We start from the raw sequence: 23,154 nt of genomic DNA on the forward strand, positions 1-23,154 counted from the left end.
TCACTGCAAGCTCCGCCTCCCAGGTTCACGCCATTCTCCTGCCTCAGCCAAATAGCTGGGACTACAGGTGCCCGCCACCACACCTGGCTAATTTTTTGTATTTTTAGTAGAGACGGGGTTCCACTGTGTTAGCCAGGATGGTCTTGATCTCCTGACCTCGTGATCTGCCCACCTTGGCCTCCCAAAGTGCTGGGATTACAGGTGTGAGCCACTGTGCCTGGCCAATAGAACATATATATATTATGTAATAATAACAGCTGACATTTAAATAGTATATTCTATGTGCCAGGCATTGTTCTAAGTACAGGGTATACTGGGTATGTACAAAACTCATTTAATCTTCCCAATATTGCTGTGAAGTAGGTACTGTTATTATTCATATTTTATAGAGGATAAAATTGAGGTCCAGAGAAGTTAAGCAGCTTGCCCAAGATTACACAGCTAGTAAGTCACAGAACTAGAATTTTTGGTCCCAGAGAGTCTGGCTCAGAATCCATGCTCTTAACTACTTGGCTATTGAACACGCACACTATTCTCAAAAACTCCGGGAAGAATGGAAGTACAAAAATATGAATTAAACACTGATCCTACCAGAAGGGAGATAGTAGCCAGGGAGAGTGATAAGACACAGTAAGATCATACCCACCCATAGCGGGTGATCATGTGGCCTGGAGGCCCACGTGGGCCTCTTGACCTGGCTGAGTTATCCACTGGAATCAGCTTGGGTCATTGGACGAAGTCCTTGTTGGAGCCTGTGTAAAGTTAGTTAACACACTAACAGTGCATTGCTGGCACCTTTTTGCCACAGATATCAGCACAGTTGGTGCTCCCTGGCCCACTGGAAGGCTGGATGATAGAATGTGGCTGGATGAGTATAAACCCTCCCTAGTATTAACTGAAAAAATAACTTGAAGTACAGAGCCTACTGAGTGAGGGTTGAGTCATTGCCTCATTGAGACATTGTATCATTCACTGACTGGGCACCTGTTTTTTGCCAAGTTATCTTCTCTGTGATGGATGTTACATTGAAAACATGTTTTGTTTTGTTTTTTTCCTCCTGAGCACACTCTCAAAATCCCTAGGATTATTCCCACTTGCCCCTTCCCAGCTTCAAATGGTTTATGCCTTAGTATAAACATTTAGAAGGTTGGAGCTAAAAAGGTCCTTGATAGTGAGTGGTATCCTGGATACCAGTTTGCAAGAACCAATTGTTAAATTTTCAGGAATTTTGTAAGCTGATTGTTAAACACAGCCATTCTCAAAAAATTGAATTATATAAACTTACAATCAAATAAACCGTATTAAAACAAAGGTAATAAATATTCAAAACTGATTATTTCAGTAGAGCGCAGTGGCTTATGCCTGTAATCCCAGCACTTTGGGAGGCTGAGGCAGGTGGATCATTTGAGGTCAGAGGTTCGAGACTAGCCTGGGCAACATGGCAAAATCCTGCCTCTACTAAAAATACAGACATAGCTGGGTGTGGTGGTGGGTGCCTGTAATCCCAGCTACTCAGGAGGCTGAGGCAGGAGAATAAAGATACAATTCTACAGGAGAATCACTTGAACCTGGGAGGTGGAGTTTGCAGTTGAGTCGAGCTAGTGCCACTGCACTCCAGCCTGGGCAACAGAGCAAGACTCTATCTCAAAAAAACAAAAAGAAAAAAAATCCCTTGTTACTTCATAATTACTTTACTATATGATATGTGATTGCATGGCCAATGCTGCATTCAGTGATGTGTTGTTGGTAAGTTCGAATTTAGCCATGGTGGTAGTATTTACACCACTGAAATCAGCAGACACTATAAATCAGTACCCCTTCCCCCAAAGCCCATTGTTGCCCAGAACATCATTTACCTTAGAAATAATCAAATCTGGTTATTTTCACCCTGGGTTTCAGTCAAGGGCATCCACTGAGAGTCCTTGGTTACTGCTAGAGGAGGAGGAAGGACAGGCAAGGTGAGAGCAGGTGAGGCTCTGCCCATTGTCCCTGCCCCTGAGCTAGGCCAGCCTGATGTGTGGTTGTTATTTATTTATTTATTTATTTATTTATTTATTTATTTATTTGAGACAGAGTCTCACTCTGTTGCCCAGGCTGAAGTGCAATGGCGTGATCTTGACTCACTGCAACCTCTGCCTCCCCACCCCCAGGTTCAAGCAATTCTCCTGCCTTAGCCTCCCAAGTAGCTGGGATTACAGGCACCTGCCACCACGCCCAGCTAATTTTTGTATTTTTAGTAGAGACAGGGTTTTACCATATTGACCAGGCTGGTCTTGAACTCTGACCTTGTGATTCACCTGCCTTGGCCTCCCAAAGTGCTAGGATTACAGGTGTAAGCAACCACACCTGGCCTGTTTGTTTGATCTAGTCTAATCTTACTTTATTCTTTTTTTTTTTTTGAGACAGAGTCTCGCTCTGTTGCCCAGGCTGGAGTGCAGTAGCACGATCTTGGCTCACTGCAACCTCTGCCTCCCAGGTTCAAGCGATCCTCCTGCCTCAGCCCCCCTAGTAGCTGGGATTACAGGGGCGTGCCACCACGCCCAGCTAATTTTTTGTATTTTTAGTAGAGACAGGGTTTCACCATGTTGGCCAGGCTATCCTTGAACTCCTGACCTCAGGTGATCCACCCGCCTCAGCCTCCCAAACTGCTGGGATTACAGGCGTGAGCCACCGTGCCCGGCCTATTTTATTCTTATTTATTGTTCAGGAAATTGAATTTTTACAGTTCAGATCCAGAGGTAAGTGACTCTGGGCCTCCCAGAGCCTAATCTACTTCCATATATGAGGGAGCTGACATCATGGCACCCCAGGTGGGAGACAGACTCCTGTAGACCCTGACCTGGGGCTTTTCTGGGCCCCCAGCCACGGGAGACTCTTTCTCTGCTCCTACCTGATATGTAGTCCTCATCGGAGCTGCGTCCACTGTGCCTTTTTGCCCTGTAGACATGGTGGATTCCCAACCAAGTCTTGCAGGTAGTTTTCCTCCCCCTAATAAAAACCTCTCCTAACACCTCAGAGTGACTGCCTGATTTGCTGAACCCATCTTCCCTGACTGATTTGAGGTCAAGTAGAAAAATCTTACCCTCACAAACAGGTTTTCAAATCTGTCTCAACTTTTGGTTGCAGAAATCTGCATAAAGCCTTAGGAAAACAAACAAACCAAAACAGAATACAGCAGCTATTTTATTTTTCTTTTAATTTTTTTTCAATTTTTGTGAATTATTTTATTTCTTCCTTGATGATTTAAAGGGACTATTTCAAACCAGTACAAATATTTCATACATAATACTGGCCAATTTCTAACCAATTCAGTAATTTGTTGCATACTTTCAGCAAGAAACACATTAAATTTGAATAGTAAAGACATTACATAATGAATTACCGCACAATTAAAATTTACCTTAAATATTTCTGTGGGAGGGCCGGGTGTGGTGGCTCACTTCTGTAATCCCAGCACTTTGGGAGGCCGAGGCAAGCAGATCACTGAGGTCAGGAGTTTGAGACTAGCCTGGCCAACATGGGGAAACCCCATCTTTACTAAAACTACCAAAAAAAATTAGCCGGGCATGGTGGCACATGCCTGTATTCCCCGCTACTCCGGAGGCTGAGGCAGAAGAATCGCTTGAATCCGGGAGGCGGAGGTTGTAGTGAGCCAAGATCGTGCCACTGCACTCCAGCCTGGGCGACAAGAGTGAGACTCCATCTCAAAAAAAAAAAAAAATATATATATATGTTTATATATATTTATATATATATGTTTATATATATTTATATATATATGTTTATATATATTTATATATAAATATATATATGTTTATATATATTTATATATATGTTTATATATATTTATATATATATGTTTATATATATTTATATATAAATATATATATGTTTATATATATTTATATATATATGTTTATATATATTTATATATATATGTTTATATATATTTATATATAAATATATATATGTTTATATATATTTATATATAAATATATATATGTTTATATATATTTATATATTTATATATAAATATATATATGTTTATATATATTTATATATTTATATATAAATATATATATGTTTATATATATTTATATATTTATATATAAATATATATATGTTTATATATATTTATATATTTATATATAAATATATATATGTTTATATATATTTATATATTTATATATAAATATAGATGTTTATATATATTTATATATTTATATATAAATATATATATACATCTATATTTATATATAATTATATAAATATATATTTCTTTGCGGGAGAGGACACCACACTTCTCAATAAAGAGAAACATTTTTATAGTCTAGAGGTCTTTTTTTTTTTTTTTAACACCTGTTATGCTATGAATTCACAGGGAATAGGTTCCAGCAGCTCAGGCTCCTTCCCACTGGTTCTCACAAAGTGTGCTTCTCTGGATGGAGCAGGCTGGTGCTTCAGTAGAACCCGGGTACCTTTCTCTTTGGCTTCTTTCTTTTTCCGATCATTTTCCTTTACGTGTTTCAGGAAGCTATTTTGGCTCTTAGAGTGCTGAATGTGCTCAATACGCACGTTAATTCTCTTGGCAAGAATCCTGCCTTCAACTTGTTTGTTTACAACAATGCCAACGGCATGCTGGGTAACACTGCAGACTCTTCCAGTTTTGCCATGATAACACTTGCGGAGCATTCCTTTTTGAACAGTACCCATTCCCTTGATGTCTACAATATCTACGATATCACCTTTCTTTCTTTCCTTTCTTTCTTTCTCTCTTTCTTTTTCTTTCTTTCTTTCTTTCTTTCCTTTTCTTCCTTCCTTCCTTCCTCTCTTTCTTTCTCTTTCTCTATTTCTCTCTTTCTTTCTCTTTCTCTATTTCTCTCTTTCTTTCTTTCTTTCTTTTTTTTTTTTTTTTTTTTTTTTTTTTTTTTTTTTTTGAGACGGCGTCTCGCTCTGTCGCCCAGGCTGGAGTGCAGTGGTATGATCTCGGCTCACTGCAAGCTCCGCCTCCCAGATTCACGCCATTCTCCTGCCTCACCCTCCGGTGTAGCCGGGACTACAGGCGCCTGCCACCACGCCCGGCTAATTTTTTGTATTTTTAGTAGAGACGGAGTTTCACCGTGTTAGCCAGGATGGTCTCGATCTCCTGACCTCGTGATCCGCCCGCCTCGGCCTCCCAAAGTGCTGGGATTAACAGGCGTGAGCCACTGCGCCCGGCCGATATCAACTTTCTTATAGATTCGCATACATGTGGCCAAAGGAACAACTCCATGTTTTCTAAAGGGCCTAGAGAACATATATCGGGTGCCTCTCCTCTTTCCCTTTGTGTTCGTCATTTTGGCGAATTACTGGAAGATGGCGGTTCTGGCCAAAAGGAAGGAGCTATTTTAATTTTTATTAGGCAGAGGCAGAAATGGATATCAGGGCCTGCTCAAGGGCACATGGATGTGTTGGCGGGTGTGTGTGTGTCGTGGGGGGGACTGGGTGATGGGGAAAGTGGAAGCGTGGCGAAGTGGAGAGAGAAGAGGATATGGGAGTGAACAGATAAAAAAGAAACATTTAAAGGAATCATTTTGGGGGTTAAAAAAATAACTCTAGGTGTGAAGGAGTATACAATTTCCCGAGACTTCATAAAGTCCTGCCAACTGCTTCCCTCTAGCAAAACCTGTTTCCGTGTGTTATCAGTCAGTTGTGCCTTGTTCTGTAATCTCAATCACACAGCGCCCAGTAAGAACAACAAATGCATTGCACAAACACATCTTTGTGGTAACACCACAGTGAAGAATTCTGTAAGAAATGTGGAATGAGTTTGCTAGGGCTGCCACAAGAAAATACTACAGACAAGGGGGCCTAAACAACAGAAATGTGTTTGCTCGCAGTTCTGGAGGCTAAAAGTCCAAGCTCAAAGCGTGGTAAGGTTTGGTTTGTTCTGAGGCCTCTCCTTGGCTTGCAGATGGCCGCCTTCTCGCTGGGACCCCACAGGTCTTTCATCCATGCCTGCGAACATGTCTGTTGTCTCTCTCTCTCTGTCCAAATTTCCTCTTCTTATAAGGATACCAATCATATTGTATTAGGGCCCACTCTAAAGACCTCATTTTCACTTAATCATGCCTTTAAAGAACTTATCTCCAAATACAGTTACATTCTAAGGTAATACAGGTTAGGACTTCAACATAGGAATTTTATGGGGACACGACTTGGCCCATAACAAATGTTTAGCCACTGTTCATCCTATACTGCATGAATATGACCCCAGTCACACACCTAGATATTAAGGGTATCTCCTCATTGACCCTGAGAGGTTTTATTATCTACAGAAATTGACTGTCATGCCTTGGGCTGAGAGTTTATCAGATGAAATGCCTTTGAAACAAAGTATTGATTCCTCCCTTTCTTGTTAAGCACGAGCCAGGTGAAGCAAGAATTGCAGACCCCAAACTTCCTGTTTTCATCGTGTAGAAAGCTCTACTGCAAATATGGTCAATGTGCCTAAAACCAGAAGAGCTTTCTGTAAGAAGTGTGGCAAGCATCAGCCTTACAAAGTGCCCCAGTATAAGGGCAAGGATTCCTTCTATGCCCAGGGGAAGATGCGCTGTGATCAGAAGCAGAGTGGCTACGGTGGGCGGACAAAACTGATTTTCTGGAAGAAGGCTGAAACTACCCAGATGATTGTGCTAAGGCTGGAATGTAGGGAGCCTAACTGCAGATCCAAGGGGATGCTAGCCATTCAGAAATGCAAACTTTTTTTTTTTTTTTAAGACAGGGCCTCACTCTGTTGCTCAGGCTGGAGTGCAATCATGGCTCACTGCAGCCTTGACCTCCCTAGCTCAAGCAATCCTCCAACCTCAACCTCTCGAGTAGCTGGGTCTACAGGTACACATCATTATGCTTGGCTAACTTTGTTTATTTTTTGTAAAGGTAAGGGCTCAATATGTTGCCCCTGCTGGCCTTGAATCCCTGGGCTCAAGTGGTCCTCCCACCTCGGCCTCCCAAAGCACTGGGATAATAGGTGTGACCCACCACACCTGGCTGGGATTTTTTGGTGGTGTTTTTTTCATTTTGAGGAGAAAAGGTTGAAGCTATAGAAAAATTACCTGTTCGTACCCCAAACCTCAGCATCATGCAATCTACACAGGTAACGAAGCTGCACATGTACCTGAATCTAAAATAAAAGTTGAAAAAGAAAAAAAGAAAAATTACCAGTAGGAAAATACAGTGATATTCTTACTTAAAAAAAAAATCTTATGCTGACTTAAAGAATTTTGAAGGTCCCATTTCTCCTTCAAATTGCCTTTTTGTCTTGTTTTTACAGGACTTAATTTAGATGGGAGGTCCTGAAAGGGTTTGCAATATTTGCAGAAGCTACTAATGCTCTAGAAACAGGTGCAGTGGCTGAGCATGGGCTGAAAGGAGGTAGCAAGGAGAGATCACTGGTCAAGGTAGAGAGGGTGGGTGAATATCAAACTATCCCTCATCTAAAATGCATTGTGTATTTCCTCTTGGACTATGTATTTCCTCTTGGACTGTGGCACCCCTTCCTTCACTCTTCCCTAGATCCGTTGGCATTTGTCAGGCATCTAACAAAAATGGGCTTGGCAACTGCAAATACACAGGTGAGTGATATCATCAACTCCCTGCCTGTGTGGCTTTACAGTTCAGCTGGGTTAGCTACTAAAAAAAATGATTCAAAAAAACATAGTCCCTTCCTTCCAAGCAGAGAGGTCCCTAAAGGGTCACAACCAGTAAATCTCTTTCAGTCTCCAGAAAATGACTTAAAAGATTGTAGGTTGGGTGTGGTGGCTTATGCCTGTAATCCCAGCACTTTGGGAGGCTGAAGTGGGAGGATCAGTTGAGTCCAGATGTTTGAGACCAGCCTGGGCAGTAGTGAGACCTCATCTCTACAGAAAAATTAGCTGGGCCCCCATGGTGGCATGCGCCAAGAGGCTGAGGCAGGAGGATTGTTTGAGCCCAGGAGGCAGAGGTTGCAGTGAGCCGTGATTATTCCACTAAACTCCAACCTGGGCAACAGAGTGAGACTCTGTCCCCCCTGCTCTCCAGAAAAAGATTGCAGTTTAAAACTTTTATGAACTGAAGTAAAACTCCTTCCTATCTCCCCATATGCACACATTCAAATGAATCAGAAATATGAATTTTAGATCTTCCTTTAATGACCTGAGTAGTGAAAAACAAGAAAAAGCATTGTTTACACATGAGTTGATAAACCACTTGGGGATAAGAAACAAGATGTGTACTCTACAGCCCCGTGCATTCTTTGCATGAAGCAGATACTCGATATATATTCACTGATTGGATCTGAATCTCCAAGAGGAAAGATAATTTAACCAAAACCACTACCGTCCTTAAAAAATGTCATCACTGTGTCAGACTGTGGAAGGAGGTGAGGCCTGATTTCTCCAGAAAGCAACCCAGGTGACAAAAGGGAAGACGGCACTCCTCTTTCTTCAAGGGCATCTAGAAGTCTTTGTTCTTTTTTAAGTAATGAACTGGAGACAAGGGTCTGACAATGAGTTTCACCTGCCCTTCCTGCTGCCATTCCAAGGCATGCACTTGAGTAGCCAATAGCTGAGGTGTAATGGCTTTGTAGCCTACTCTCCATCAGTAGTAACCCAGGGTAACCCAGGGCTGCCTCTGAAACTGCCAGACTCAGAGTTAAAATCCAATCAATTCAACAGATATTTATTGTGTTATTCATAATAACAGATATCACAGTTGTTGTTATTCAACAGATATTTAATGTGTTGCAGAAGAGTGCTAGTTTAGATTATAATTAGAGAAGAACCCAGGAATCTGGTGAGGTAGCTTGGAATAAGATTAGCTTTTAAATGTTGAAGATTTCTCTCTAAGACCTAGGCATGGGGTCCCAAAATAATCAGCAGAACCTAAGCTGCTAGATGAGAAAATATATGTCTAAAAAGCTGGGATGCTCACCTTTCCACACTGGTTATTTGATGATTAGTGTGATCTGAACATGGACAGTGTTCCCTTGGTCAGTGATAGCTTTAGGTATAGGTATGTGACCCAATGCTGGTCAATAAGAAACAAAAAGAACCAATGCAGGAAGGCAGGGAGGGGACAGCAAAAGAGAAGGTTTCCAAGAAAGGTTAATACTGATAAAATGCTCCTCCATCACTGTTATATTTCAGATAATAGCCACCACTTGAACACTCTAAGAAGAAAAGAATTTAATTCAGGAAATTAGGTGCTTAAAAATTCACTGGTAGGCTAAAGGAGCAGGTCCTAGGCTATGTTGCCAGCAATAACCAGCAGAACATTGCAGAAATGTCTGCTAAAGAAGCTGCTACCTGTGTCCCCATCAAGAAGCTGAAGGGACCAGGAAGCCACCACAGCAGGTGTGGCTCCAGAATGACACCTGTGGAAGTCCAGTGCCCCTGTGCCCATATTTGCAAGGAAACAGCAGACAACACAGACCACAGCCTCCTTCCAAATCTCAAGCAGGTGCAACTGATGTGCATTCTTCAGTGTGAAGAATCCTACCCACTAGTCTATTAATGGAACACTCCTGCCCCTGTTCCCTCCCACCCCTCACTCCGTCCCAGGAGAGGTAAGTGAGGTATCTGACTGGCAAGTGTAGAAGAAGAAACTTGACATGCATGGACCAGTCCCCTCCTCTTCTCTTTTCTGCCCACAGGGAGTATGCTTTCTGCCCTGTACAGACGTTTCCCCTGCAGGAGATGAATATTTGGAGCTACCCATGACTGGGTGGGAAAATGATATTGGGGTTTAGTATTAGGAAGCTCACTTGTCTACAGATAATGCTAATATCAGAGTTACCAGAAATAAAGATAATATTTTGATCACCATATGCCAACTCCTCCTGCCCCCACCCTTCTTTCTCTACTGATTCAAGAATCTGGTGAAGAAACTAGGGCTAGAGAAATGGAATCAAACTTTCCCGTGCTGCTAGATAACACCAGGCACTTGGTCTGTCATGAGGCCTCCTGCTTTATTTTATTTTATTTTATTGAGACGGAGTTTTGCTCTTGCTGCCCAGGCTGGAGTGCAATGGCACGATCACAGCTCACCGCAACCTCCACCTCCCAGGTTCAAGTGATTCTCTTGCCTCAGCCTCCCAAGTAGCTGGGGCTACAGGCATGTGCCACCATGCCCGGCTAATTTTGTATTTTTAGTAGAGACAGGGTTTCACCATGTTGGTCAGGCTGATCTTGAACTCCCAACCTCAGGTGATCCACCCGCCTTGGCCTCCCAAAGTGCTGGGATTACAGGCGTGAGCCACTGCACCCTGCCTACTACTTTATAACTCTCACAGTTTTCACAGTATTTCACACCTGTATCTCATATGATCCTCTCAACAACCTGTTCACAGAGGCATAATGGGCATTATTAGCTGAGGAGCTAATGCTGCAACTCTTAATGTTCATAACCTGTTCCATATCATGATACACATAGGAAACTGAAAAAAAACATTTATGTGCACACACACACACACACATCACACTATGGAAAAAGTATGAGGCTGCTGGCACCAGAGGTAATTAACCCAGAGGTTCTAGCTGCCCTAGGCCTTGCATTGAGAGGATCAATATCTTATCATACCTGTAACCCACTCCCTGGCCACCAGTTAGGAAGTTCTGGCTTGGAGAAGTGTGCTAATTAGTTCAAGGCCACAAGGTTAATATATTAGTAGTTGATCCTTAAATAACACAGGGACAAGGGCACCAACTCCTGTGCAGTAAGAACTTCACATGTAACTTTTAACCCCCCCAAAACTTAACTACTAATGGCCTACTGTTGACTGGAAACCTTACCAATATTATAAACAACCAATTAACACATATTTTATATGTCTTATATACTTATATACAATAAAGTATATATGCTTATATACAATAAAGCTTATATACAATAAAGTAAGCTAGAGGAAAGAAAATGTTATTAATTATAGGCCTTGCATGGTGGCTCACACCTGTAATCCTAGCACTTTGGGAGGCCAAGGCAGGAGAATCATTTGAGTCTAGCAGTTTGAGGCCAGCCTGGGCAACACAGTGAGTCTCCATCTCTACAAAATAAAAAATAATTGACTGGGCACGGTGGCCCAACACTTTGGGAGGCTGAGGTGGGCAGATCACCTGAGGTCAGGAGTTTGAGACCAGCCTGGCCAACATGGTGAAACCCCGTCTCTACTGAAAATATGAAAATTAGCCAGACATGGTGGTGGGCGCCTGTAATCCCAGCTACACGGAAGGCTGAAGCAGGAGAATTGCTTGAACCTGGGAGGCAGAGGTTGCAGTGAGCCGAGATAATGCCACTGCACTCTAGCCTGGGTGACAGAATGAGACTCTATCTCAAAAAAAAGAAAAAAATTACAAAAAAAAAATAAATAATTAGGTGGGTGTGGTGTTGTGCACCTATAGTTCCAGCTACTCCAGAGGCTGAGACAGAAGGATCACTTGAGCCCAGGAGTTCAAGGCTGCAGTGAGCTATGATTGTGTCACTGCACTCCAGCCTGCATGACAGAGCAAGACTCTGTCAAGAAAGAAAGGAAGGAGGGAAGGAAGGAAAAAGCGAAGGAAGGAAGGAAGGAAAAGGAAGGAAGAAGGAAAGGAAGGAGAAAGAGAAAATATATTTATATTCATTACATGGAAGTGGATCATCACTTCCACTTCATCCTTATCATGTTCATGTTAAGTAGGCAGACTGAGAAGGAGGAGGAGGAAGAGGAGGGTTTGGTCTTCTTGTCTCTGGGGTGGCAGAGGCAAAAGAAAATTCACGTATAAGTGGACTGTGTAGTTCAAACCTGTGTTGTTCAAGGGCTAATTGTATATAGAAATTTGAGCTCAGATCCTCTAAGTCCAAATCCAAAGAATCTCAAACACAATCTGAAGTGGAAGAGGCATTTGTTACCTGCACACATCCCCACTATAGCTTACCGTAGGGTCAGAGAAGGTTCAAAGGGATGGCCTTTCCTTCTGGACCAATCTCTATCTAGAGATGCAACCTGCCTCCTATCAGGTCTCTTCCTTTCTGAGCCAGAGCAGGTTTTTCTAGTTACCTTCTGGAGAGGGGAGATCAGAGGAGTCTGCATTAAGGCTCATGATCTGGGTAGTCCTCTGCTGATCTGGAAATCCACCATGGGGTGGGCAGTGCCTATTAGATAACCAAAATGCTGTCCCCACTTCTGAATACAAGCTAAGCCCCCCTGTCCAACGTGGTCAGGACAGTAGATATTTCACTAACTAAAAATATCTGCAAGGGAAACCAGGGAAGATGGTAAAAGCATACCTTAAACTTTCAATTTTAACTTAAAGCACATAAAGGTAAGTTTAGTTACCATTTTCTTTAAGGGTAGGATCAAGGCATTTTCTTGGAGCAGGTATCTATTAATTGAAGTTCTGCTTTATCTTTCTTGCATTCTCTGTATCTACAGTTTATTTATTTATTTTTTTGAGACAGAGTCTCGCTCTGTCGCCAGGTTGGAGTGCAGTGGTGAGATCTCAGCACACTGCAACCTCCACCTCCCAGGTTCAAGCAATTCTCCTGCCTCAGCCTCCCGAGTAGCTGGGATTACAGGAGTGTGCCATCATGCCCAGCTAATTTTTGTATTTTTAGTAGAGACGGAGTTTCACCATGTTGGCCAGGCTGGTCTTGATCTCTCGATCTCATGACCCGCCCACCTCGGCCTCCCAAAGTGTTGGGATTACAGGCGTGAGCCACTGCGCCCAACCTACAGTTTATTTATTCGACAAATATGTGTTGTGTTCCTACTATGTGCCAGACATAATTTAGGTGATAAGGACACAGCAGTAAACAACACAAAGTCTCTGCACTCACAGAGCTTACTTTTCTATTGGAATCTACCATACATTCCAGTTTGGGTTTCTTTAGAGTAGAAGGAGAACTGAAACACACAAGGCAACCCAAGCCTTACTCTACATTACCGAGAATTACCCTAAAATATTTATGATTTTTTTGCTAGTCTTCACCACATGTCTTTCCCACACTAATTCAACAGCAATTTTTGTGTGTAACTTCTTTTTATCAAATCTTTCCAAAGCATACAACTCCAGTTTTCATAGGAACAAGAACTTATTTTTGTACTCACATTTCATTGGTTTTCATGATAATTAAATTGCATAATCAGAATTGCAAGTACCATGGGCAGATGTGGGTTGGGAACCAATAGCCCTGGCTTCTCGTGAGCACTTAGCTCAATTTGTGGGAACAGAAGTACCTGAGAGTACCTCTACTAGTTGGGTATCTGGCACGCCGTGGGCATTAGCGGGTTCTATAGAGGCAACAGGGAGCATCTGCTACCCGGATGATTTGGTTAGGTGGAGGTTGGCTTCAAGAGCTTCTGCCATATTGACCCACCTCTCTTCTCCAGACCAAATGCCACTCTTCTGTTGAAGTGTTCAAGTACTTATTCTAAAGCTTTACAAAGGTGGAGGAAACAAGACATACCTTGGTTAGCTACATTTTGGTTTTTATAAAATTCACAAAGGTGACGATATGTTTCTGTGCTGCCTTTTGTGTGCTGTCTTATGTGAATGTTCTCCTTTTCTCTACAATCCTGTCTTACATGTGGCCCTCGTCAGGTGCCCCAGGCATACCACTTCTCTTAGGATAATGCAGTCCCAGCCCTGCAGTCCCTTCTTTTATTTATTTATTTATTTATTTATTTATTTATTTATTTATTTGAGATGGAGTCTTGCTCTGTCGCCCAGGCTGGAGTGCAGTGGCACGATCTCGGCTCACTGCAAGCTCCGCCTCCCAGGTTCACGCCATTCTCTTGCCTCAGCCTCCTGAGTAGCTGGAACTACAGGCGCCCGCCACCAGGCCCGGCTAATTTTTTGTATTTTTAGTAGAGACGGGGTTTCACCGTGTTAGCCAGGATGGTCTCGATCTCCTGACCTCATGATCCGCCCGCCTTGGCCTCCCAAAGTGCTGGGATTACAGGCGTGAGCCACTGCGCCCGGCCTGTCCCTTCTTGAGCCTCACAAATTCTGTCTCTTCAGGCATCAGCTGGGATCACTGCATTTTCCCTTAGCTTAGGCTTTTGCTGGCTCTGTAGAGGCAAGAAGTAAATTCTGACACATAAACAGGGCTAAAGGAGAAGTAGGAGAACGCTGGCTTCTTTCCATCTGAAGGCAAATGTACATCACCACCACCAAATAATGTAGATTTCTTCAGAAAACCCTCCAGTCTGGTCTTCTTTATTTTTCATGAAAAATGCACATTTCTCTTATTATTATAGCTTGGCCCCTATTTTCCTGGCTGAATTTCATGACAAAGAGCCCCCCTCCCCCCAACACATTGACTGAAAATGCCCCCACTCTGGGAACAATTTGGGACCAAAGGCACACTGTTCAAATAGCATACACGGATGTCAAATCTTCTCCCTAAGCAGTAGAGGTGGATCATTCAGCTCATTCTCTACAATAGAGCTCCTGCTCTACAGGAGAGCCAGTTGCCCTCCCTTTTGTAAAGGGATAAGAAGAGAATACGTGCTTATTTATCCTGACAACACAACAGAGCAAGCCATATTAGAGAAAAACAGGAAAAATAATGATGCTAAGAAGTCAATGATAAAGACTGTTCCGTGCTCCACAGTGTTCCTTAGGTGACAATGAGGTGATAGAGATAATTTAATCCAACCAGTTTATGTCAAAAATAAGAATACCAAGACACTTGGGTAAAATGACTCGCACAAGACAGAGCCAGCCTGAGGCAAAGCTGGGGTAAGAAGTCTCTGACTTTGAGTCATTTGTTGCATCCACTACACCAGCTGTTCTCAAAGTGTGATCCATAGACCCCTGAGGGTTCCTGCCATTCTTCTGAGGTATTCCTGAAATCAAAACTACTTTCATAATAATCATATGATGTTTTCTGCCTTTTTCACTGTGTTGACAATTTGCACTGATGGTGGGTAAAACTACTGGCATTTTAGCATGAACCAAAGCCTAAGCATCCAACTGTGCTAGTCATCACTGTCACACACTTGCAGGAAAAACGAATGCCAAATTCACTTAAACAAATGCCCTTAAGCTGGGTGCCTTGGCTCACCCCATCATCCCAGCACTTCGGGAGGCCTCAGCCGAGGCCAGAGGATCATTTGAGGCCAGGAGTCTGAGACCCTGCCTCTACTTAAAAAAAAAAAAAGAGAGAGAGAGAGTCTTTGGTGAAGCAGTAAAAATTAATTCTATTAAATATTGACAATTTTCAAAATAATCTGTGTGCTATGGTTTCAGTATGTCCCCTAAAGTTCTTGTGTTGGAAACTTAATCCCCATTGCAACAGTGTTGAGAAGTGGGACTTTTCAGAGGTGATTATGGTCATGAGGGCTCTGCCCTCATCAATGGATTAATGCCATTATCGCAGGAGTGTGTTGCTGATAAAAAGGAGGAACTTGGCCTCCTTTCTCCTCTTGCACATGCGGCTCTCTCGCCCTTCTGCCTTCTGCCATGGGATGACAGAACAAGGAGGCCCTCCCCAGAGGCAGGCCCCTTAACTTCTCAGCCTCCAGAACTGTAAAAAATACATTTCTTTTCTTTATAAATTACCCAGTCAGTGATATTCTGTTATGGAAACACACAACAGACTGAGCCACTGTGTAACAAAATGAGAAGTATGCATAAAGTACTTTTGCTGTGTTCCAAACTATGATAGTTATCTCTAGGAAAAACACTTAGGCGATTATTTGAGTTGTGAGTTGAACAAACCACTTTTTTTCATGGAGCATCTTTTTTTCTTTTTTCTTGAAAGAACAAATGACAAAGAATGCTATTTCAGACTAAGCATTTGGCAGACATTTTCTTAAAAATGAACAAAGGGAGCCTGTCACTTCAAGGAAAACAACTGATAGTATTTGTTGCTGATGATAAAATTTGAGCTTCCAAGCAAAAATTAGAATTTGGAAAAACTTTTGTTTACCACTGTGGAGCTCGACAGCTTCTCAATACATAAGGATTTTTTTAAGGAAATAGATTGGTGATATTAATGACCGTGATTTTTTTCTGATATGGTATAATAAAATGTGTCAACATTTGAAATACCTGCATAATTCAAAGACAAATATTTTCCAATGACCAATGAATGCACTGTATTACAAAATCATGCATGGGTAAAAGATCCATTCTAAGTACACAACAAACCAATGGATTTTAATGTAACAGAACACGAAAAGTTCATTGACATAATTTCAGACTTCACATTGCAACTAACCTTTAAGACACCTGTTTTGGTGTAGTACCAAAAAAGAATATCCACAATTATCTAAGAGGACTATTAAATACTCTTCCCTTTTCCAGCTACATATCTGTGTGAAGCTGGATTTTCTTCACACATTTTGACCAAACCAACATATTGCAATATACTGAATGCAAAAGTAAATATTTGAGAATCCATTCATCTTCTGTTATGCACACATTTTAAAAATTTCAAAATATTTCACAATGCAAAACAATGCCATTTTTCAAAAATGTAAAATCTCACTTTTCTTGCTGAAAATTTTATTTGGAAGATATGATTTTTAAAAATAGAAATATGGGCCGGGCACGGTGGCTCATGCCTGTAATTCCAGCACTTTGGGAGGCTAAGGCGGGCAAATCACCTGAGGTCAGGAGTTCGAGACCACCTGGCCAACGTGGAGAAACCCCGTCTCTACTAAAAATACAAAAAATAGCTGGGCATGCGCTTGTAATCCCAGCTACTCAGGAGGCTGAGGCAGGAGAATCGCTTGAACCCAGGAGACAGAGGTTGCAGTGAGCCAAGATCGTGCCACTGCACTCCAGCCTGGGCAACAGAGCGAGACTCTGTCTCAAAAATAAATAAATAAATAAATAAATAAATAATAAAATATTCTGGTGCCTCCACTCCATCCCCCGCGGGTCTGCTGTGTGTGCCATGGACGGCATTGTCCCAGATATAGCAGTTGGTACAAAGCGGGGATCTGACGAGCTTTTCTCTGCTTGTGTCACTAACAGACCATTTATCATGAGCAGCAACTCGGCCTCTGCAGCAAATGGACATGGCAGCAAGAAGTTCAAAGGTGACAGCAGAAGCGCCCGTGTCCCCTCCAGAGTGACCCACATCCAGAAGCTCCCATCGACGTCATCGAAGGGGAGGTGATCTCCCTGGAGCTGCCCTTTGGGAAGGTCATTAACCTCCTGATGCTGAAGGGGAAAAACCAGGCCTTCATCAAGATGAGCACGGAGGAGGCTGCCAACACCATGGTGAATTACTACACCTCGGTGACGCCCGTGCTGCGCGGCCAGCCCATCTACATCCAGTTCTCCAACCACAAGGGGCTGAAGACCGACAGCTCTCCCAACCAGGCGCGGGACCCGGCGGCCCTCAGGCCGTGAACTCGGTCCAGTCGGGGAACCTGGCCTGGACTGCCCCGGAGGCGGCCGTAGACGCAGGGATGGGGATGGCCGGGCAGAGCCCGGTGCTCAGGATCATCGTGGAGAACCTCTTCTACCCCATGACCCTGGATGTGCTGCACCAGATTTTCTCCAAGTTCGGCACAGTGAAGACCATCACATTCATCAAGGACAACCAGTTCCAGGCCCTGCTGCAGTACAAGGACCCCGAGAACGCCCAGCATACCAAGCTGTCGCTGGATTGGCAGAACACCTACAACGCCTGCCACACGCTGTGCATCGACTTCTCCAAGCTCATCAGCCTCAACGTAAAGTACAGCAACGACAAGAGCCGCGACTACCACGCCCAGACCTGCCCTCCGGGGACAGCTAGCCCTCGCTGGACCAGACATGGCCGTGGCCTTCGACCTTTCAGTTCCCAACATCCACGGAGCCCTGGCCCCCCGGCCATCCCCTCGGCGGTGGCGGCAGCTGCAGCGGCAGGCCAGATCGCCATCCCGGGCCTGGCGGGGACAGGAAATTCTGTCTTGCTGGTGAGCGACCTCAACCCAGAGAGAGTCACACCCCAAACCCTCTGTTTTTGTTTGTTTGTTTGTTTTAGACGGAGTCTTGCTCTGTTGCCCAGGCTGGAGTGTGATCTTGGCTCATTGCAACCTCTCCCTCCGGGGTTCAAGTGATTCTGCTGCCTCAGCCTCCCAAGTAGCTGGGATTACAACCGCGCCACCACGCCCGACTAATTTTTGTATTTTTAGTAGAGACGGGGTTTCACCATGTTGGTCAGGCTGGTCTCGAACTCCTGACCTCGTGATCCGCCTGCCTCAGCCTCCCAAAGTCCTGGGATTAAAAGCGTGAGCCACCGCGCCCAGCCCCCAAAGCCTCTTTATTCTTTTCAGCGTCTACGGGGACGTGCAGCGCGTGAAGACCCCGTTCAATAAGAAGGAGAACGCTCTGGTTCAGATGGCGGACGGCAACCAGGCCCAGCTGGCCATGAGCCACCTGAACTGGCACAAGCTGCACGGGAAGCCCATCCGCATCTCATCCGTATCACGCCCTTGAAGCACCAGAACGTGCAGCTGCCCCGCGAGGGCCGGGAGGACCAGGGCCCGACCAAGGACTATGGCAACTCGCCCCTGCACCGCTTCAAGAAGCCAGGCTTCAAGAACTTCCAGAACATATTCCCGCCCTCGGCCACCGTGCACCTCTCCAACATCCCGCCCTCAGTATCCGAGGAAGATCTCAAGGTCCTCTCCTCCAGCCTTGGGGGCGTCGTCATAGGATTCAAGTTCTTCCAGAAGGACCGCAAGATGGCGCTGATCCAAATGCGCTCCGTGGAGGAGGCGGTCCAGACCCCCATTGCCCTACACAACCACGACGTCTGGGAGAACCACCACCTGCGGGTCTCCTTCTCCAAGTCCACCATCTAGGGGCACAGGCCCACCACGGCCGGGCCCCCTGGCGACAACTTCCATCATTCCAAAAAAAGCGACTTTAAAAAGCAGCTGAAGTGACCTTAACTGACCAGAGATTTTCTTTCTTTCTTTTTTTTTTGAGAAGGCGTCTCGCTCTGTCGCCCAGGCTGGAGTGCAGTGGCACGATCTCGGCTCACTGCAAGCTCCGCCTCCCAGGTTCACGCCTTTCTCCTGCCTCAGGCTCCCGAGTAGCTGGGGCTACAGGCGCCCACCACCATGCCCAGCTAATTTTTTGTATTTTTAGTAGAGACAGGGTTTCACCGTGTTAGCCAGGATGGTCTCGATCTCCTGACCTCGTGATCCGCCCGCCTCGGCCTCCCAAAGTGCTGGGATTACAGGCGTGAGCCACCGAGCCCGGCCTTTCTTTCTTTAAAAAGAAATCAGTTTACCTGTTTTTTTAAAAATTAAATCTAGTTCACCGTGCTAAAATTAATTAATTTAATTTAATTTAAATAGAAATATGTATATTAACATGTAATGGGTTTATTATTGTGATCTTAAAATTGACAAATATTTTAAATTTTCTGCCACTAACCTACATACATTTTAAGAGTATATACAAGGGTCCTGAGACAAAAAAATTTGAGAACTGCTGTATTACCCCATCTTGCCCTGCAGAACGTGGACTGAAGGGAAGTACTTTTTTCCTTTCTACTTAAATAACCCAGTGCTGTTACTGTTTTATTTTAAAATCCAATCTACCCTCTTCCTCCAGAATTATTAAAAAGTAGACTGCAAAAGAACCATAGCTTCCTGAAATCAAAGGACCCAAAACAAAGAGAAAGCAAAAGCAGTGAATAAAAGGACTTCTCCAGAGACTGGCAGGCCGACCAAAGACCACTTCCCCTCCAGCCAGCCTGGTAGGAGTTGCCTATTCCTTTTTGCTTCGTTGTTCTCACACCCAGTCACCCACTCCCATCCCTTACATCCCAACCCCCATCCTGGAAAGCTATTGTTCTCCAGGGCCTCAAAACACAAAGGGACTTCACAAATCTTTGGGCTGACTCCCCACCCCATCCTCTCTCTGAGATTACAGTGCAGGGAAGGGCACTTTCAGATTCTGCCTGAGCCTCCACCAGCCCCCTGTTCTCAGGCTTGGGGCTGAGATGAAAAGGGAACACCACTGTTTCTGGCCTGAAAAGGAAATGTAAATGCATTGCAAGCCAGAAGCTGCCAGAAGACCATTTCCCTGTTAGTAAACAGGGCTGCCTGAGCCATCTTTCTCCTCTTTAATAACCTGTGGGGCACCTATTGATTGCGCATGCTGGTCCCTCATAAATTAAAACAGGGATGCCTTCCGGTTGCTCTGTAGCTGCGTAGATGGTGAAATTGGCTCACTAATACTTCATGCTCATGGAGCACAGTGTATCCCGCCACATAAACATGAAGAATATGTATCATCAGGCTCTGGGATTGCACGGAAAACAACCCCGGAAGCTTCTGGGCATGCTGCAGACTTTAATTAGGCAGTTTCTTCCACTAGGATTGGAGACCGGCAGAAACACCAATTGCATGCCTCCTGCCGCAGCCTGTTCTGCTTTCAAATGGGAGGAAGGAGCAAGCCCTGGTGGGTAGGAGATGAGCCTGCTCCTCTCTCTACCCCCTTACCAGGATAGGCACCCGTAAGCAGAAAGGAATGTTTATCTCTCATGCTGTGGTAGAAAGAGCACCAAGTTAGCAGTCAGAAAACATTCAGAACTTCTGCTTTAGCCACTTACAGCTACATGATCGTGGGCGCAAGTGCCTTAACCTCTCGGAATCACAGCATCTCATCTGGAAAGTGGACAAAGTAATAACACCTAGCTGCTTGTGAGGCTTGAGGAAAATAAGTCTTTCCTGGTGCCCAGTATGGTCTCAGTAAATACTGAAACTGAAATTGAAGCAGATGAACAGGGTGGCAGGTACAGGGCTGATACTATTTCTTTCTCTCACCTCAAAAATCTGGCATCAGGAACTTTCCACCACTACCCCTAGCCAACATTTTGCTCTTTAAGTAAGAAGTGAGGCCCTGCAACTCATAGCTTGGTACATTGGAAATGTTTCTCTTACCCTTCCATCTTTCTGTGCCCGCTCCTGAGCTGGCTCTCAATTGAAAATTCATTTAGCAGGAAACCTCTCTAAAATGCATGGTAAACATCGACAAACATGCTAGCATAGTTTACCATTCTACCAAAAATAGCTTGGCACCCACATGCCAACACTTAGCAGAACCTTCCGAGTTTCTCTGACTTTAAACAGACCCTAGGCAACCAGATCCACTTATGCTTCCCAGAATGTGTAGCATCTCATTAAAGTTTTACCGCAGTCCCCTTCCTCTGCCATTGATAATTAAAATGAACAAGGACAATGTGGAGAGCCATATTTTGCTATTCCTGGAAATATCTGCTGCTCCAGGGAGGGTGTAGGACATTGAATGGTCCCCTCACCCTAAAGGATATGGTCACATCCTGGAACTCATGGATGGGTCCAGGATGTGATTGGGTGTGAGAAAAATGAAGCAAAAAAGGTCTTGGCAGATGTAAAAATAAAAGATCTTAAAATGAGATGATCCTGGATTACCTGGGTGGGCCCTAAATCCAATGACAAGTGTTTTTGTGTTTTTTGGGGTTTTTTGGTTTTGTTTTTTTTTTTTTTTAGACAGTGTTTCACTCTTGTTGCCCAAGCTGGAGTGCAATGTCATGATCTTGGCTCACCGCAACCTCCGCCTCCTGGGTTCAAGCAATTCTCCTGCCTCAGCCTCCTGAATAGCTGGGATTAAAGGCACGTGCCACCACACCTGGCTAATTTTGTATTTTTAGTAGAGATGGGGTTTCTCCATGTTGGTCAGGCTGGTCTTGAAATCCTGACCTCAGGTGATCCACCCACCTCGGCCTCCCAAAATGCTGGGATTAGAGGCGTGAGCCACCATGCCCAGCCATGACAAGTGTTTTTATAAGAGACAGAAAAGGGTCTGGTGCAGTGGCTCACGCATGTAATCTCAGCAGTTTGGAAGGCCAAGGTGGGAGGATCGCTTGAGACCAGCCCAGGCAACATGGTGAGACCCCATCTCTACAAAGAATTAGCCAGGCACAGTGGCACGCACCTGTGGCCCCAGATACTCAGAAAGCTGAGATGGGAGAATCGCTTGAGCTTCAGAGGTCGAAGCTGAGGTGAGCAGTGTTCACACCACTGCACTCCAGCCTGGGCGACAGAGCGAGACCCAGTCTCAAAAACAGACAGACAGAAGAGGAGAAGGCCCAGAGGGGAAGTCCATGTGAACATGGAGGCAGAGGCTGAAGTGATGCAGCCACAGGCCAAGGAACAAAAAAGCCACCAGAAGCTGGAGAGGCCAGGGAGGATCGTCCACTAGAGGCATTGGAAGGAGTGTGGCCCCAACAACACCTTGATTTTGGAGTTCTGGCTCCAAAACTGTGAGAGAATCAATTTCTGGTATTTTAGGCCACCCAGTTTGTGGTCATTTGTTTACGTGCAACATACAGAAAAATGTCTGGTAGGATACATTCCATGGCAGATTGCTGGTAGTTGCCCTGTCCATTTTTCCTTCCTTTTTGGTAACAAAAAACCGACTTTTGAGGGGATGGTCATGTGCTCAGTGAAAGCTTCCCTTCCCCAGCATCTCTTGCAGCGAACTGTGGCCATAAGACTAAGTTTTGACGAAAGAAGTATAAACAAAGAAGCGTAAGAGACTTCTACAAAGTCTCTTTATGGGACAGTGTTGTGGGTTAAATTGTCTCTCCCCAAAATTTATATATAAAAGTCCTAATCCCTCGTACCTCAGCATGTGACCTTATTTGGAATAGGGCACTCGCAAATGTAATTAGTTAAAATGAGGTCATGAGGGTGGGCCCTAATCCAATATAAATATGTCCTTATATAAAGGGGAAAATTGGACACAGAAACACACACACTGGGAGAATGCCATGTGACGACCGAGGCAGAGATTGCGGTGATGCTTCTACAAGGTAAGGAAACTCAAAGATTTCCAGCCAATCACGAGCAGCTAGGGGAGAGGCATGGGACGGAATTTTCCTTACAGTTCTCAGAAGGAACCAATCCTGCCTGATACATTGATGTTGGACTTCTAGCCTGCAGAACTGTGAGAATTGTGAGACAATAAGTAAATTTTTGTGGTATGAGCTGCTCAATTTGTGGTCCTTTGTCACAGCAGCCCTAGCAAACTAATACAGAGAGATACACCCTTCCACTTTTCCATCTTGCTACCTAGTCCTAATATAGATAAGAGGGATGGTTCTCCATTAGCCATTGTGCTACATGAGGATGGAGGCCACATTCACAGATGGTAG

The 23,154-nt window shown here is 44.3% G+C and overlaps 2 protein-coding genes across 2 annotated transcripts; one reads left to right on the forward strand and one right to left on the reverse strand.

Moving 5' to 3' along the window:
- Nucleotides 1–4,288: 4,288 nt before the first annotated feature.
- LOC134729019 (large ribosomal subunit protein eL21-like) lies at nucleotides 4,289–5,345 on the reverse strand. Its single transcript, XM_063596442.1, has 2 exons — nucleotides 5,229–5,345; nucleotides 4,289–4,749 (listed from the first exon to the last, which is right to left on the reverse strand). The coding sequence occupies exons 1-2, from the start codon at nucleotides 5,334–5,336 to the stop codon at nucleotides 4,363–4,365; spliced, it is 495 nt and encodes a 164-aa protein (XP_063452512.1). The 5' UTR covers nucleotides 5,337–5,345; the 3' UTR covers nucleotides 4,289–4,362.
- Nucleotides 5,346–16,373: 11,028 nt separating this feature from the next.
- On the forward strand, nucleotides 16,374–19,561 carry LOC100994872 (polypyrimidine tract-binding protein 1). The gene is given in 8 exon segments (XM_003824051.5): nucleotides 16,374–17,101; nucleotides 17,104–17,349; nucleotides 17,352–17,720; nucleotides 17,723–17,767; nucleotides 17,770–17,823; nucleotides 17,826–17,967; nucleotides 18,248–18,407; nucleotides 18,410–19,561. Coding segments are annotated over 8 exon segments (1,611 nt in total). The 5' UTR covers nucleotides 16,374–16,902; the 3' UTR covers nucleotides 18,806–19,561.
- Nucleotides 19,562–23,154: the final 3,593 nt, after the last annotated feature.

This window comes from Pan paniscus, chromosome 15 (genome assembly GCF_029289425.2).
Source record: "Pan paniscus chromosome 15, NHGRI_mPanPan1-v2.0_pri, whole genome shotgun sequence".
Taxonomy (NCBI): domain Eukaryota; kingdom Metazoa; phylum Chordata; class Mammalia; order Primates; family Hominidae; genus Pan; species Pan paniscus.

Bases quoted from the DNA above. Each gene is read 5' to 3' on its own strand.
- LOC134729019 (XM_063596442.1), bottom strand. From the start codon at position 5,336: ATGACGAACACAAAGGGAAAGAGGAGAGGCACCCGATATATGTTCTCT. The intron at 4,750-5,228 runs GTTGATATCGGC...AAGGAAAGAAAG, and splicing joins GTATGCGAATCTATAAGAAA to AAAGGTGATATCGTAGATAT.